Raw genomic sequence first — 19,450 nt, forward strand, 5'->3', positions numbered from 1 at the left:
TATTATAAGATTTTAGATAAATTAACAGAAGAAATCTAATTTTAAAGGTTTCTCGATATTTTTATTAAAAAAGTTTTAATGAATTTGTTTAAAAATGTGGAAATTATTAATTTTATTAAAGTCTTATTTTTTTAATTTTTTTAAAGTTTTTATATATTTTATACATAAAAATAATTGTGTTCAAGCAAAGATTTATATTCAAAGTAATCAATCTTAAAATTAACAATTAAAAGTTTGATTTTTTAAATATACATCTTATACAATACTTAATCTTTAAATTTGTTTTTATAAAATTTCTAATAAAAATCTGCAATAACAATATGCAAAATCTGCAATAAAATCCATAAAACTAAACAATAAAAATAATAAGAAAAAATTTTATTTTTTGTTTTTCTAAATTATATTCCGCTATTAGTCTGTAAAAATTGTAAGTTCCATAAGACCACGTTTTCATGTTTGCCTTCGCTTTTTTCGTAAACCGAGATAAAGTTCTTTTGTGTTTTTAGAATACATGTCGTCAGAAAGAAAGATTTTATCGATGAAATACAATTTAAATTGCATTCTATTTTTTATTCAATGTAATATACGAAAGAATAGTAGATAAACTTTTTTTAACTTTATATTAATTTTTCTATTAAAAACTTTATTAAAAAATTTAGAACATATATTCTTGAAAGAATTAAATATTCCGAGATTCTAATATGCAGTGTGTGGTTTAAAATAATCTTTGTTGCATCTTTGGCATAAAAAGTTATGGGCGCAGAAGGAAAATAAGAAGTCGATTGTTTCTTTATGAAAACATTTACAAAATTGATTTATTCCATGAATTCAAGGTACTACACGACGAGGAAAGCGTCTCTTGAACAGACGCTCGTCGTGATGGATTTTGCGCTGCTGGAAAAAGGCAGTTAAAATGGGGCGGGGTGGTGTGTGTATATGATTTTATTTTTTTTAAGGAAAAATTCATCTAGTAATGGCCGTAGCTCTTAACGTAAACGGGAACCGATTCTTTGACGACGACCGGGTGCGGAACCGCGACTGGAACGGCGTGAGGGACTGGAACTGGGACTGGGTGGGAGACAGCAACCTAAACAAACAAAATATCAGTATTAATATAAAGCAATTAATATACTAATTGAAATAATTAGTATAAATATTCAAGCTAATACTGATGATGTAGCTGTTGGTCGACTTTTTATCATTACAAATCCAATAAAACAAAACACAATAATAGATAAAATAATTTTAAGCAATATGCTTGCGTTAATTCGATGCAATTGATCGAAACATATTTTAATCGTCAATTGCAAACATCAATCAATTATTTCAAATATAGCATTTTTGTTTAGTTAATTATAGTTTAACAAATTATAGTTTGCCGACTGTAAAATTATGTTCAATCAGAGATCGATTGCATCCTTCTTGCATGCGTTCACATAATTGCGTAACCGTACAAATAAAAGACCAAAATCACGATACTTATCGTAACACGTAATCAAGATATCAATTGATCAATGTAGACGGTAAATTATCTATATTGGGAAAATCGAGAGCACACAACGAACCCGTTAATAGTTACGTCTCGAAATCGATTTCTACTTGTTGCGCTAGACAAAGAATTGTGTAATGAGGCAACACGTTATTGTAATGAGTTTATTACGTTAGTGAGGTAGAATAATTAACGTTAATTAGAAATTACGTTTAAATATTAAAAAGCAACGGTTTTCTCATCTCTCGGAAATTACGGTAGAAATCCCAATACAAAATTTGTTTTTGACTTCCAATTTTTGTCAGAATTCTTTGTCTATCACTTCTAGTTAATTTAATTGCTGATCTTTTGTTAAAGATTATATTACGACTAATGGAAGATTGAAATTTATTAATAATTTACCTTGACGGGTACGGGGTATGGGGCAGGGACGGGCACTGGCACTTTAACGGGGACATGGACCGGATAAGGCTTCTCTACGGGAACCGTGATCGTCTTGGTCTGGATCACGGGGTAGGGCTTCGGTACCGGAACGGCTACTGGAACTGGGTGCGGGACAGCAACCGGAACCTAAAAATAACAGAACATTCACATTTTTTTTACACGTCAAAGCGAATTATATAAGATTTTTTGCTTTTCCGATCTCTTTGTTGAAATATTTGTAATATAATTCGTTACAATTATTTTAATAACCTTATTTAATTAAGAAAATTTAATACTAATTTAAAAATAATAAAAATGTTAGCACTAAATTAAATTTGAGATTACACTTAATTAACTTAAGGCTTATTTACGATGCAACATTTAAATAATTATGCTATTTATATATCCAAATATATAAACGTGAACTTTTCATTGAGTTTTGTTTATGCAATATAAATCACAAAATCTGTGTGCACAATTTAGTATTATTATTTATCGCGATAGATATTTATCGTCCAAAATTAAACTTATCAACGTACCTTAACGGGATAGGGACGGTCGACGGGAACTGGAACAGGGGCCGGGACGGCAACAGGGACAGCCTTCTCCTTAACGGCAATAGCAATGCCGTGGCCACCACCAAGACCACCATCAAGACCACTCAGGCCACCAAGTCCACCAAGTCCACCAAGGCCACCAAGGCCACCAAGGCCACCAAGACCACCTTGGCCATCATAACCATAGTAGTCACCCAGGTAAAGAATCGAGGAGGCCGTATTGCCAATCAGACCACGCTTCTTTACCGTCTTCTCTTCGGCGGCGAACGCCGCGGAGATCAGCACCAGGCAAATCTGCAGAATAAAGGAAAAAAACGTTAAAAGTGTAAAAATCGACCGAGAAATCTATAAAAGTGAATATTAACATACACAAATGTTAATAGGCAATTGTCGGAATAACGGATAATTTTTTAAAACTGTCGCAATTCTAAATCTTTCAAAATCATTCTTTCAAAAAGTCGCAATTCTAAATACTTCAAAATCAAGGACGAAACTATGTTAAAAGATTTTTTAGAAAAAATCTACGGATAAGTGTATCAAGATTTGTGAAAATAACAATTATGATGTGACCCTGTCTAATAAAATTTTCATTTTACGGTCATCAGAAATTGACAAGCTCGACAGAATTACCCGAGACATTGAATGAAATGCTAAATTGTAAATGAAAATATCTACAATTAACAACGTAGTTAATAATCCACTCTAGTTTGATCATTTTTAGAACAGGTAACCGTAGACGAACGAATCGATATCTGCAAAGCGATACTAACGACTCTAACAAAGTTGACGATTATCACAATCAAAAGTTATCTATCCAGAAATCGAAGGGTCTCCGCACGAAATTCAAACTTTGCACAAATAATAGGTCTTTTCCCCGAAATGTTAACGTTAAGCTTCCAGAAATTTTGCAAGGGAGCACTGTGACAGGGCACGGAGAGCGTAGAAAAATTCGATCGGCACAACGTCCCCGTATAACTTCGACCTTATTTAAAGCGTTACGTCCGAACGGAAAGTGTTCTCGGCGGAATTAAGCGGATTCTCAACACTGCTTCTTTAACTACGAGCTCGGAGATAGACGTGACAGCACGTACCAGGGCCCTCATGTTGAACGATACTTCGACGTGATACTCGCGCGTGAGTAAAATAGATCGGTTTCTGTCGTTGTCGGGCTGGAAAACCACCCTTTATATAGGGAATTGACTTTCATTTCGCGCACCCTGCGCCCCGCCAATAGGCGAGGGAAGCCAACGGCCGGTCTATCGCCACACCTACCTAGAGCCTAACGCTATTTACCGACAATATACTGCACACAGTTATATGTATGTTATAACACGTAATGTCCAACGGTTGTATAACACGCTAAACGTGCGCTGAGCCGCCATAGGTAAATGGAGCGCGCGCTTGTGGCCACCACTTTATGCAGATATGCGTGGATATGCGAGCGCATTTCTCGATGCCACAACCTTAACGAGACCATTTTTCCACCCGTCGCAGAGAGATCTGCCTCAGCCGTGATGTCACAAGCGTCATTGAAAAATCGTAGGATCCTGTTAACAGTCGACAGTCCTTTTTCTCGCGATTGTTTCATTGAAGTTACGAAATTGGAATTCGATTGCTTAGATTGCTGTTTGTAAAATCGTACATTGTAAAGTATATTTTCAAAGGTACACACACACACAGTGCACCTCGAAACTGTTGGACGGTTTTTGTTGTCGATTGTACAGAAGATTAAAAATTGACTTTCCTTCAGCGGAATAATCAAAACGTTTGTAGTTTTAATTATTTTACTAACGCTTAATTAGTTTTAACAATAATGCAATTAAACTAAAAATTGAGAATAAAGAATTTCTGGAGTATTCAATTTTAAAAGAGAAAATAAGTAATAAATAATGGTAATAGATAAATAAATAATGACAGTATCATATACATTTATATATATTCGTAGCTAATTTGACACGGTTGGTTTGTTTTAGCAAAATTTTAATTAGAACATTATTTATATGCAAGTAATAAAACATGTAACAGAAAAAAAAAACAATTTTTTCAACAATACGCAATATATACATAATATATTGCGTATAGCTTTGACTCTCTGTTGCATATAGTTTTAGTCTCTCTGTAATAAGATATCTTTTATATCTAATGCAACGAATTTCTAATTAAAGCAACGCACGTATAGCGTAGTACTAATTGTAACACGTGAACTTATCCTCGCCCGTGTCCGGCGGCGGCTGTGTCGGTTTACGCAAGATTGCTCAATGCTTCATTACGAGGTGAGGCAGGTATCTCGCCGCGGTAATATAAATCACGCGGCGCGAGGAACGGCAGTGTCTTCTATTGCGGTGCACTATTATTACGCGCCCACCGTACCGCGACATGCAGGTTGTCCATAAGGTAGCGATTCTAGCACGTATTATCATTGCCATCTACGAGACTGATATGTTGGTTTTATGCCTGTAAAAGTTATTATTAACGGCGTGAACCGCCAACTGATTGATCTATGGCGCTTTTGTCCCGATTGGTTTATGGGAAATCCCTTACTCCTGAGAAATTAATTGCTAGTTTATTCTCACGTCAGTCGTAAGTCTCATTGAACATCTCACATCTCGAAACGAGGATTTTAATCGTTATTTGCGAAGGAATCATCTACACTCAGCGAATAAAAAGGAAAATTATATTCTTAAATGATTGAATATTTATACGGTTTTTTTTGTATTTTGATAAACAGAAATTGTTCTTAGCAAATTTGTAATCAATAAGATAGCTTTATAAATTTTATTAAAAATCGATTTTCCTGTTAACTTGTAGAATTGATTGTAATTTCCTTTTAATTTTCTTATCGTATATGCACTGTAAAAAATTTTTGTAAAATTACAATTATAATAGTAGGTAATTTTGAGATCAACTATAATAGTTGTGAATTTTTATGTGTATGTAATTTTGTATATAAATATCGCAATAATTTCTTAAATTGTTTTTTACACTTGCGTATACACCGTAAACAAATTTATGACATATTAAATTATTTTTACTTGTATACTGCAAAATTATAGACACGAGATTTACAACTATTATAGTTGTAATTTTACAAAAATTTTTTACAGTATGCGTAATGTAGTGTGTATGTGCAAATCGTACAATAAGAAAGTACATTAGTCATGAAATAGTAACAGCAAAATGATTAAATCACGACAAATAACATATAACATACCTACGTTGACACAAGGAGATTAAGTCTGTCACGTTGGCACGCAGAATATGCACCCTACCGTTTCACTACACCCAAACAAACGTTTCCTGGTTTAACGTTCATTCGTCTCTCTTAGAGTCGCACCTCAAACACCATAAGAAGCCTTGTACAGTTTACGAGCGGTAATTTAAGTTTCTCGGCTTGTTAGCGATATTTTTATATTACGCTATTGCTTTTTCACGCTTAATTTTTGCAATAATTTATTACCGTGTCTCTTCTTTTAACTTATTATTTACAAGTTTTATTATTCCTTAATTCGTAAACTGTTTAATTTTTTATAGAGGTTTTTTAATTAACTGTGTCTTTTATTAACTATAATATTAATATAATATTACGAAATTTAGAAAACAAATGACGTTGGATATTAATAATATTATAGATACTTTGATTTAATTACATTAAAATAACATTTTTAATTAAGTCCTTAAATATACTGTGTAACTTTTATGACTAATGAAATTAAATATTAATAAATTTATATAAATTATTTCACAATGACATCCGTCCTCCGACTGTTCAGAATAACTATATTTTGCTATTTCTTGCCTCAGCAAACAAGTTAATCTGTACTATTGCATGATTACGGAATAACGATAGAGATATTTAATATGCTATTCGAAAAAGGTTCAGTTTTACTATTTTTTACGATTACTTAGCAAGAGCTTGTGCACTTGTGAGATCCTTGACATGCAATTTATCGTGGAAATTTGTAGTGTCACACGATCGCACGGTGGTCTGGCTTGAGTGCCCTTATGACCGGAGAGCAGTTAATTCGCTAATCTAACGCATGTTTTGATTGATCTCATTATGTTCACCACTGATTGATATTGATTAATGCTTATCGTGTAGTGTACGTAACTGAATTGTCTATCAAGATGCATATCTATCTGTACTATTTATTACATACTGCATTACCTATGATTTCATTACGATCTCAAAAAGTAAAAAGAAGATTTGATTACGCATGTTATCATTATTTTATCAATTCTATTGTTTGTTATTAAGATTAGTTAGAAATGATTATTTCATCAATAATTTATTATTTTTTAAAATTAATAAAAAATATTTTTTATTTTGTAAAAATTATTTATTATTTTGTTACAAGTTTTGTACTAATGTACCAAACAAGATAACGACTAGTTCAAAAAATTATCCCCGTTGTATCATAATTTACCATAGTTGAACAAATTAAAATTTTTTTAAAACTAAATTAAGTTAATGTTATTGGTTTTTAAAATTTATTAATAAAAGTTGTTTTAAAATTAAGTTAAATTAAATTTAAAGTTAATTTTAAAAAGCATTACATTAATATGTTTGATTTTATAAAATTACGCGTTATAAATAATGCTCTTAAATTAAAATGTTTTAATTAACAAAACAATTACAATACAAATCCTAAAATAAATTTAATATTTTATTTATAATTACGTTTTTATTAAAAAGAATAGATGTATTGATATTTGATATAGAAAATATTTTGTCGCTATAGTATTTTTTCTTTTCATAGGTAAATAGGTTTTATAGTTTTTTAATTAAGAAAAAAGTAGGTTAAAGTTATATGTTAAAAATGTATTTAAAATTATTAACTTTTTAGCTTTATTATTTAACTTTTAATTTTTTAAAAAAAATTACTATTTAACCTTGCATCTCTTTATATAATATTATGTTTTTACGAACATATATAATAATAAGCAGCGATTTGTAAATATTATTAAGAAAATAATCGATTTCTTTGCTGAAAGATAAATAGAAGTAAAAACCAGTATATGATATTTGGTAAAAAGTAATAATCCGTTATATGTCTTACAGTATCGAGTTAACTTTCAAGGATATTTCGGTACCTTGGCGACACTTTCATAAACACTACGTTATTTATGACATGTTTTATTACAAATAATTATACCTATTGAGTTGTTACTTCACTCTCCATTGCATTCATCTTTAGAAGTAATTTAAATCTTAAAACAAAATAAAAATGATTGTTATCTAAATTACATTATAGTTATATTATTATAATTAAAATATGTTAAACCTGTGTAGCACAATTTAAAAAGTTATGTCGTTTAAGAGAAAGAAAAGGACTGTGAATAGAAACTCAATTAAAAAATATGTTGATTACTTCTTGAGGAAGAAACTAAACTAGTTTTGTACCATCAATTTTCATATAAAAAAACCTATTATTTTTCTAAAGAGCATAGCATTTTTATTTGTAAAAATGGTAACACAGACAATAAAAAAATAAGAAAAAAAATAAAAAAAAAGAACATTAGATATAAGATTATACTATTATAGATAACTTTAATATAATGAGATTTAAAAACAAATATTTAGTTTCGTAAGTTTCCAAAATGGAACCGAGCAAAAAAGAAAAAATTGACTCGAAAAATCAAAACGTTTATGTTAGATTTTATTAAGCCGAATATTTCGAATTACATAGTTGAATAATTTCAAATCTTTCGGCTACATTGATTGAAATAAATATGGTTCTCAGAGGTTATTCACGGATGTAGGCACCCTTGTACCGACGACACGTCGAATGTAAATTGCATCAACCAGCTTTTCTCACGCGTACGAAATCGCCCGTGCGTGAAGCCAGAACCAGACTATTTTTCGACACACTCGAACTCGCATTCATATCTAATGTGGACCCGGTATAATCGGTCAGCAAATATCGCAGCGAAAATATCGAAGAGCGGTCGCGAACCTGAGTGACACACCTCCGAGTATTATTTCCGTCCGGTCACAGGCTGGTTCTCAATCTCGATATCACATTACGCAATATCGCGCGCCGCTTCGGCAACGCCTCTCTCCGTCATAGTCGAGACAAATAAATGCGTTACCCTTACGCAGAGAATGGAAGGGGATAACTTTGAATAGGTTCAATAACTGGCGAATAACTTAACTAATAATAATTAGTAATTATATACATATATTTACAAAACTCTTTGACATTTTAACATATTATTTATGTATTAACGTTATATTATTTTATGTGTTATTATGTATCATTATCAACATTTATATAAAGCGTTGCGTTACTTGATTATTAAGTATAAATAAAATAATTAATAAAATAATAAGAATTATTTATATAATGTACGTTACATTATTCAATATTTTTTAAATCTTTCCCATCCCTTAAAGTTTCTATTTGTCTATTTTATTAATAATTTGACTTACATGATAACATTTAATAGAATCTAATTTTTTCATTATATTTATTTATTTTACTCTATTTGCCCATATAAATTTCTATTTGCACATTATTTAGAACAAGAATTTCGATTAATGTTTTATCTTGGAATTCCTCAAGTTTTACATCAGACATTGGTAATAAAGACTCACTGTGCAAAGGTCGCACAATTAGTCTTTCACAAGCTAATACAAAGTCATTAGGACGTTCGCGTTTACGGTAATTTTTATTGTAATCGATTCCTCCTTGCTTCACGCTTCTTGATCAGGATCGGGATCGATATCGGGACGCTAAATCAGCGGACCTATAACAACTTACGTGCACGCGCGTGCGTTACAAAAATCAAGCAGCGAGATATGTTGCAGAACACGAACGTCATTGCTTGCTCGCTCAAGCCTCAAGAAGAATTTGCCTTAGCGATAATTATGAGTCACACGCGAGAGACCCGCGGCGCTCGCGGGAGATTTTGTAATGAGAGACATGTCACTGGCTTAATAGCTCCCTTCTCGGTGGCACAGTCTGCACAGGAGAACCGGGGCGCGACAATGAGTTTCTGCTCGCTGGCAGTCGTCGTCCATACTCTACATTCCCTGGGCTGTAAAACGCCCAGCAGCGGCGAGGATTTTTCTGCGGGCCTCCCGGAAGTCTCATGGATACGCGGAAGCGTGGAGCTCGCGTGACAATCCTGTTGAGAGACCCGCGGAGAAAGGTCGAATACCCACTTGCGGTTTGCATCGCAACGGCAGATAAGATTGAGATGGCAGATAAATGCGAATCTGCGAAAATGTCTAATTTAATCTTAAAGAATTGCACAAATTTGATAATAATACATAAATTTCGACCTCAACATGTTAATTGTAGACCTTAAACTTATTATCGTGTAACACTTATGCGTACAAGTAAATGTACAAGTTAATAAAGACGAAAATAAATAATGTCGGGGGAATAAATGAATCAGGTTTGTTATTCGGGTTATTTATTCAGATCGGTTCGATCCCCCCTTTTTTTTTCTACAAGATTTTGACTCCTGCCTTATTCATTTGGCAAGAGCGACTTTTCGTATTGCGGATAAAAAAGGCGCGAGCGCATTACTTTCGGCGACCCGATCGACGTGTGTGCACAAGGTAACGTAACAAACGACGAACCCAATCCAGCATCGCGCTTATGTAAGATGCAGATCTTGATATAAGTGCGGTACGGTTGCAGTTTTCACCGGTCGGGTCGCCTGAAAGTGAGAGCCACAGTAATGGGGGATTTGTGAGCCTTGTAATTTTTATAATCGTATCAGAGAATTGATCAGACAGAGACAGTGAGAGAGAGAGAGAGAGAGAGAAAGGGGGAGGAGCCAAGATTCTAATACACATATAAATTAGTAAGAAAAAATCAGTAACATAGATATAATAAAAACTTATAATCAGCCAAATTAAAAATCAAAATAATTAGTCTTTGCTCTTAGCCTCTTGGTTTAATTTTGACATTAATTTACTCTAATTGTTAGCTGTAATTTTCACTAAATAGAAATTACTTAATGATGGAAGGGGAGAGGGGAGAAAGGGAGAAACGTACATTTAAGAAGATAAAGTATTTATTTTCACAATTTTTTTGTAAAAAGTATTAACTTTACATAAAGTTTCAGATAAACTGTATAAAAGTTACGATGATTATCGTTTATTATCGGAAAGCTCAAGACCGGAGTTATTTTATTATATAATAAAATAATTAATGTTTAAGTTGAAAAGTTTATATAACACTCATTATACGTGTAAAATGTTTAAAACCTTGTTTGTGTAAAGTTAATAGTTTTTGTTTAAAAAATACATAAAAGTGGATGGTTTTTATCCTTCTAAGTGTATGTCTTTCCTTAAGCATGGGAACACTTTTTGCTGAAAAAAAAAGTATAAAAATTAATGTAAAAGGCAAGGTTTACTACACCCGATGTATAGATCGAATCTAAAGAAATTTATAGATATTAGACTATTTTTCTTTAAGATAGATTTATAAAATCTAACTTTTTTTAATTGTCACATAAATTAGTAGAATGTGTACGCAAGCATGTATGTATCAAATATTGGTTTGCATTTAAGCGTGATAAATGAATAACGCTTTTATATAATATACAAAAACTTCTAGAGAAAAATTTTTATAATAATAGTAGAATTTCTCTATCTACTTTGAGAACGGTCATCGTTCTTTGTTTTCGATTTTCCCTCTTACCTTAACGGTCTTTCTTCGCTTGAACAGCGCTCCTTTGTCTTTTGACGCGACGTACAATGCATGGATACGCCGTTGCACTCCGTTGCGATGATGCAACTGCAACGGCTTCACGCATTCTTCGCAAGGACTCCGAGAGCGGGGCGTGGTAGCGATCGACCGACCGACTGGCTTATCTTCCACAAGGAATCGCATGTACGCACGTGCACGAGCTTATTTTCGGCGTGGTCTGTTTTTAGCCGAGAGAAAAATTAAGTTACACTCGGCGAAATCGTCGCGTAACAAGGCACTTTAAATTCGTAAGCGGAAAAAGTGCACCTAAGGCAACACTCATTTTATATTGAATGAGTTACATTATGTTTTTTTCTCGAGCAAAATAAGAACGCGTGAAATCATAGAATGTACATAAAAAAAAGTTACAGTAATTATAATGTCACTATAATTTATAATCATCTTTGGATCTAATAATATTTTTATAGTTATTTAATAATATAAATTATAGTTTGTTTAAACTATATTAAAGTTTTTATAAGTATATTATTGGTCTATGCAATTTATGATTGCCATAACCAAAATAAAGATTTCAATATAGTATACAACAATCACTAAAAGCATCCACTATAAGCATATAGTTATTATTACCAATATTATAGTAATAATTATCTAAAAAATAATATTTCTGACTATAATTATTTTACTGCAATTATAGTCGCAAATATCACTATTTTTTTCTCAATGGATCTCTCAATTTTTTAATAAAAAAATTATGTACTGTAACTAAAAGCAACACCTTTTACAATATTTTAATAATAAAGACGATTTGAAAGTCGTTAACATAAAACGTTAAATATACATTTGATGTTGAGTCACAATTTCTTCCTGGTGTTAATCTTTGATTTAACGACGTTTAACGTCAAACGTATGTACAAGTATAAATTAAATTTTTAAAGGTGGGAAAACACGAAAAAAATATTCGCAACTGAAAGGAATGGCTCTAGAGATAACTGATGTAATAAATTAACGTTTATAAATATAACCGCGCAACGAGAAAGTTATACGAGTTACGGATGATATTTTTCAACCCCGAAGCGAATGAAAGTGTACATACATTTAGCACGTCGCTCGCGGTTTGCTAAGTTTTTCGCGTTCTCAAAAAGAGATGATATGTCGTGACATCACCGCCCTGAATTTCGTAATTGTTTGCCAGTTACATGCACTAGACATGTTGAAAATAACTGTATTTGCACGCGCGTATTTTTATATTTTTAAAAAAATAATTTGTTGAAAAAAAAGTGTTTTTATTTAAACACTTTATGTGCACTGAATCCGACGACCGGTTTGTCAAACTTATTAATATAACTCTTTCAAATAGTTGACACAATTTCTCTAAATATAATAAATTATATTAACGATGGATCGTAGAAAGTTCTGACAAATTGGCATTACTATATATATTTTAAAGTTGCATAACAGTATTTCTAATAGAATTTTTCTACACAGCTGGAAAATTTGTGTTTTTTGTTAAAAAATATCCTTGTTAAAATTTTTGTGTTAAAATTTAACACATTTGCTTATTACTTTAATTGCTGTTACATATTGCTGTTGTGTTGATTTAAATAAAGTTCTAAATTATTAAAATAACTGAAAAAAGTGTAGAAGTAATAATGTGCACGTATTTCTAATGTTACACAATGTTCCTTATTACCTCCTTTTTTTTATTTATTCAAAATTTGGAAATTACAAAAAGCGTACACTATAGAAGGGTTGCACGTTAAGAGGTCACTATGTCATCTGCTAAGAAGTTAAAAATAAAGAAATACTTAATTATCCTTATCCAAACATGTTCCTCATTATTAGTGACAAAATTTGTCTGTTGAAATTGACAGAAAAAATGTTGAGTTTATTTTATAATATAAGAGTGACGGTTATTTCTCGACATAATCTCGTCATGTACGTTACATTAACATTATAATAATGCTAAAGTAATATATGTTATATGTGTTACTTTGATATAATTTTTTTTTTCTTCTTATTAAATTCTTACAGTTCTTATTAAATTGTTACACAAAAATTATGTTAAATTTTAAAATTTCTATATAAGCTAATTTACACTTAATTTTATTTTAAAATATAACATAATATTTATGTTGCTATTTATTATATGCTTAATATGTTAAATTAATAGAAAAATTTCTCAGGACTGTTTGGGACATGCAATGTGTATTTAATTTCACACTAATTTTTCAATTGTGCACAATATTAAACAAAAGTAAAATGATACATGAGAATGACATTTTCAAACGCAGTTCTGCACGAAATAAATTCGGATTTATCTCGCAACACGTGTGATGATAATTCCTTATGAATTTTTAAAGTATTTAAAGTACTGAGTTTCAAAGTATTTATTATAATAAACTCTTAAGAAATACTTCAAATGTTCATTCTTTATATTGAAGAGTCGAGTTCAAATCTGATTAGAAACATTGGATTTATTTGATTGCTGTTTGTCGGAAAGCAATAGCAAACCATCGATTGACAATGTCTTGCTATGAGGTCCCCTCTAAATAGGTTGTTTAAAATCGGCATTTAAACTGCAAGTTTCGTATACTTGTGGAAATTACAAAAAGCGTACACTATAGAAGGGTTGCACGTTAAGAGGTCACTATGCCATTGCTAAGAAGTTAAAAATAAAGAAATACTTAACTGCAAAAAAATGCTGATAAAATATAAAAAAAATTATTAGATAAACTATTATTTAGTGTATAAAAATAATTATAAATGATAATAATCTTTATTTTTCAGATTTACCTTCCTCATTCTATATGTATTTCTCAAATATAATAAATTATACAGGGTGTCCTACATCAAGTATGCAATACTTCATGGAAAGATAGACGGGATCAAGATGAATATAAAAGTCTACTATAGTTTTTGGATATCTCTACTGATAGCCGAGATATTAATTTTTCAAATTGTACGAATGAGAGCGCGCTGAAAAAAGCGCTGAGCCGCTCGAGCTATAGCACTACTGTGTCAGTCAGTAGCTGTCGGCGGCAGCTTGAGTGGCTCAGCGCTTTTTTCGGCGTGCTCTCATTTGTACAATTTGAAAAATTAATATCTCGGTTATCAATGGAGATATCCAAAAACTATAGTGGACTTTTATGTTCACTTTTTTGATTTCGTCTATCTTTCCATGAAGTATTGCATATCTGCGGGACACTCTGTATATTATTTTTATTTTTATGTTATCTAGAAATGTAGAAACTATGTAAACCATGTTTTACGTGTAATGTCAATTATGTAAATAACAATCAATGGTTCAAAAAAGTTTCAGATTATTTTTAAAAATAAATTATAAAAATATTAAAAAAAGAATAAAATAAAGAAAATAAAAAATCAATACTTACATTATTCATGTAGCCATAAATCTTGAAATTTCTACATAATCCTGGCTTAATTCTGTAAAGTTTATATCAAATTATGTATTACAGTTCGAGAATTGCAATTGAAGAATAGAATTCTACTAATCAAAATAAAACTGATATAAAATTTTCTGGTTAGTAATTTTAACCTTTAATTCGCAGTCTTTAATCTTTAATTCAATGCGTAAACTGATACAAATTTTACGACTGTTGTATGTTTCGATTGGCATCAGTAGTTATCAAATTTATTAATCTACGCATTAGAGATAGACAAATAAGAATTACTTAGAATTAAAGATAAGAATTCGGTCAACAAAATAATTTAATTTTAATCTTCGATTCTTCCTCAATTTCCAATTGCGTATTGTGATACGGGCTTTAGTCGGGCTTTCCAAAATTTCGCGACACAAATCAAGGATGCCGCGAAGTCAGTCGGAAAGTGTCGAGTCGATTCGCGGGCGGCACTGCTCGAACCGCTCGATCGTGTCTTCTTCACAATCTCTGCATGACGCGCGTCGTACGTATATTGGCGGAAAAATTTATGTTGCTCACGAAGAGCGCGTCGAATGAGTTTACGCGGGCGATCGTAACGTTAACGGCAGTCGTAAATTTTAACGTTGATCCGCGAATTGGTACGCTTTATCGCAACGTTCTCTCGGGATCGGTATTTGTCGGAGGGAGATTTGATTTCGCATGTGACAACATATATCGCGTGTTGTGTTCCGTGTTATTCAACAGTGTAATTGCGTCTTGTGCATCGACGAAGGGACTGAAGGAGTATCAAGGATTATCGGAGAATCAGAGCCGTAGGTTGCTGCTCGTCTGCGCCGGTTTCAGCGATCAGTGAATAATAATTAATTTGTGTTTTGCTAAGCCATTAGGTGAAAACGGTTACCTCTAATTGTAAGACTGTTTTAACGTTTCAAAAATTTGCTTACTAAATATATTCACTTTATCGAGAGATAAATGGTAAATTAATTGATTAAGTACTCATTACATATTTTAATTATTGTTATATTGTTTAAATACACAGTTTAATAAAAGTGACTTTTTTGAACATCAGAATGAGACGAGCCATTTCTTATAGTTTTTTGGAATACAAATTCGGTTTTTATTAGATTGCTTTATTGGATTACAATTTTGAGAATTTTACAATTAAAAAAAAAGCAATTTTCATGTATTTTGTAATAGTATGATTACGATATATGATATGCTGGAGAAGTTTTATTGCAATTAAAATTAAATATGTTAAAGACTATTAAAAAGAATTTTGTATGTCAACGACAGTTAATAAAACATTTTTAGTTAAATGTGATCTAGGCAAAATATTCTATATCTTATTTTTTGATAAAATATGATTTAATTTTTCTTGATTATACTAATTTCACCATTTTAAATTAGTTATTAATTTTTGTATTAAATTTATTTTCAATATCTATTTTGATACAGAAATTTTTGCAAAAATTTGAACGTTTTTTGAATGTTGACATTTGTCACACGTTGTACGTCACGTTAAATTAGAATTTGTTAATTTTGACATCGAATTTGTATTCAATAATCTGAAAAGCTTTCAAATAAAAAAATATAATTGGAAGCTGTTTGTAAATCGTCAGTAATCTGATTCACAACTTTTGTTTGCAATTAATTCTATATTTAATTATGAATAACTTATTAATTATTTTGTAATCATCATTATTTTATTAATTATAGCTAATACAAAAAAATTTTATTAAATTGAAAATTTTAACAACATCCTAATATTGCTTAATTATAATTGCAATAAATTGTCTGACATATTGCATATTATAATTATAATACAACCAAGTACATAAAAATAATTTTTTGTAACTTCAATTAGAAATTTTTTAAAATTACAGCTTTATGAAGCAATTTCGTGGAAACGGATTCATATTTAACATTTAAAAAAAGATAAATGATAATAACTAGTCTTGTTCTGATTTTTTCAAAATTTCTTCAAAATTGTTATATTCTTATCCAAAATGCATTAAGTAAAATAAGACACAGTTACATGTGTTTAATTTTTATTATCATATGTATGTAGTAATACAGACAAAATCTCGGGAAGATTTTTTTAGAAAAATTATTTTAGTCAAGTATTTTTAAAAATTTTTATTCAAGAATTTCTTTCTCTCTCTCTCTCTCTCTCTCTCTCTCTTACTCTAAATTAAATTATAAATATTAAAAAAAACCTTGATAATACAAAATAAATAAAAATGTGAGAGAGGGAGAGAAGGAGAAAGAGAGAAAGTAAGAAAATGAGGAATATTGATGTAATAAATCTAATCGAAGAATAATGACATAATAAACTAATTAAATTTTCTAAAATTATTCAATGTTATTATTTTGAAAAAGAGAAAATTGTAACATTTGTGTGCTGGATAAATAGATTAATATTCTCGTGGCTAATAAACGTGCCCATGTATTTGCGCTGAAAATATATTCACGCAAAATAAGCTTACGAAAGAATGAATTATTGTCAACGAATAAGCGCGGCGACAAGCGTTAAGTATGTTCGATCAGCGTGGAAATATATATGTTAGGCTCTTAAATACGGATCGCGTTTGGTCGCTCGAAAGTGCCGTTGCATAATGCCGGGAAAATTCAATTGAACGTCTCGCAAATGTGCCATTGCGTGCCGTAAGTATCGCCCGTCTCTCGTGTGACAAGCATTATGCGCGTCGTTCATTACGTTACGTGATAATGAGAAAATTATTACGGCAGAGCGTTGCGAGCCGTCGCCGATATTCCCCTCAAATTCCTTTCCTCCTCCCACCGCCTCTTTCCCGTGCAGCAATAATCCACGCGCGCGTTTTCGGAAATGCGAGACTGGTAATTATTCGTAAAAGGCATTTCGCAATTATTCGTAATTATTTATAAAAATCGAGTCGAGAGAACTGTCTTTCGTGAACGAGATACGCCCCGGATAATTGCCGCGCGGATAATTACTCGTGTATTTGGAAAGATATTACCGCGAATATCGCACCCGGCTGGTAACGCCCCTTTTGTGGCATCGTTCGCCGAAATGACGATTTCGTAACTCTCGATGGCGATGTTTCAAATAAGGTTCAGATGCTAACTTTGCACATTGGAATTTTACGATTCCCGATAAATACAAGAATGTAAAATCTTCAATAATAATTGTAGTATCTAGGTAACTTATTAATAATTTAAAAAATCACTGTTAAAACTTATAATTAAAATTGTTAGGTCAAGATCAAATACTTCTTAATTACTAGTCGGAAATAAGGTAAATGCTCTAGTGACCGGACATGTACCTAAATCTGAACATTTACACACAAAAATTTATTATTCTCTCGAATGCTTCTTTATTATAATAAGGTACCTCTGTATTAATATAGCTCACCTAAGATTTAGGAATTTTTCCAATTTTTTGATTAATACAAAATTGAAAAATAAAGGTCAGATTTAAAATAGAAAATATGAGTGATTCTAAAACAAAAAAAAAACATATAAAATATTTTTAATTATTTATATAAGTACAGTAACGATTGTTAAAAAAAGATAGTACTTGGGCCATGCAATTATATACATATATACATATATAATATAGCCCAGTTATATATTTTCCCCTCTTTCATAAATATTTTTGAAAAAATGCGAAATAAAAAACCAACATGTTTAATTAAGCATTTATTGATATATCTATGAAGAAAATTATACATGTAAATATGTATTAAATATAAAACTGTGTTCACTTACTAAGCAATCTTAACTTTCACCTGTCAAAAAGCTCCTTCAACTAACTGGCAAAAGACAAAAAATACTGATAAAAAGTTAAACCCTAAATAAAGAAATAGAATTTTAACTTTTGTATGATAATAAGATACATTGCGTTTCCAATAGTATCCCCATAATGATTTTCATACAAAAAGTTTCCTTTCTTTAATTATAAACAAGACGTTTTAATAAAAAAGCAAAGTTAAAAAGCATAAACAAAAAGTCACAATAATATAAACTGCAAATATTCATAATTATTACACGGCAGTTATACAAAGCAAAAATTTCTAAAATTTTAGATTCAAGAAAGCACAATTTGAATGAAGTGTGATTACGACTCGTAGAAATTATTTGAGATATTAACCGGCTAACTGGCATAAATACATCGTATCGACTTTCCGAGCGATATATTAACATTATCTGTGAAATTTATTGTGTAACTATTTGGAAACTATCTGGAGGGTAAGCCAAACTGGGCACGTAGCCATATTAAGTACAGATATCTTATTAAAATTTAATTGTATCTTTAAATATTTTTTAGAAAATTAGAATTAAATTTAAATATTATAAAACAATGAAGTATTTGAGATTAATAATAAGAATTTTAATCACAAGCGTCCGGGTATACATTTCCGGCCACTCGGACGTTTACCTCAGGTACTCTAATTGTAAAATAGCGTTACGCGAGACGTTCATATATCACTCGCGTCAATTATTTCACCGGCGTCACGTCGTATATAGGATACGACAACGCGACGTAAGCGATATCGATCACGTAACAATGATATCCGCGTAAATCAAAGGTGGCGCGTGCCACCTGGCTGTCGATCCGCCTTTTATCAGCAGTCCGGCTATTAAGAAGGTGGAACCTGTGTGCTAATGGTCTCGGGTGCTCGCGCGGCAGCCTCGAGTGGCCGGCACGAGAGGTCACAATAGCGCGACGAACAATAGCAAGGTCAGGCTACACGTGAGATCGAGGTGAGACGTTACGTTAATTCACGCTACCGGCCATGGCAGAGAACTTATTGCGGTAGGTCGCGGACATCGAAGATTAGCTTTTCGCTCTCTCTCTCTCTCTCTCTCTCTCTTACTTTCTTTGACACGAAAATAGCCGCGGGACATTTTCCGCTCACGGGTAATCCCCCC

General features: G+C 31.6%; 1 protein-coding gene across 1 annotated transcript; it reads right to left on the reverse strand.

The window, feature by feature from the left end:
- Nucleotides 1-785: 785 nt before the first annotated feature.
- LOC105837073 (cuticle protein 79) lies at nt 786-3,710 on the reverse strand. Its single transcript, XM_012681551.3, has 4 exons — nt 3,561-3,710; nt 2,452-2,763; nt 1,892-2,059; nt 786-1,087 (listed from the first exon to the last, which is right to left on the reverse strand). Exons 1-4 carry the CDS (start codon nt 3,570-3,572, stop codon nt 968-970), a joined length of 612 nt encoding a protein of 203 aa, XP_012537005.1. The 5' UTR covers nt 3,573-3,710; the 3' UTR covers nt 786-967.
- Between the last annotated feature and the right edge of the window lie 15,740 nt (nt 3,711-19,450).

This window comes from Monomorium pharaonis, chromosome 4, assembly GCF_013373865.1.
Source record: "Monomorium pharaonis isolate MP-MQ-018 chromosome 4, ASM1337386v2, whole genome shotgun sequence".
Taxonomy (NCBI): Eukaryota; Metazoa; Arthropoda; class Insecta; order Hymenoptera; family Formicidae; genus Monomorium; species Monomorium pharaonis.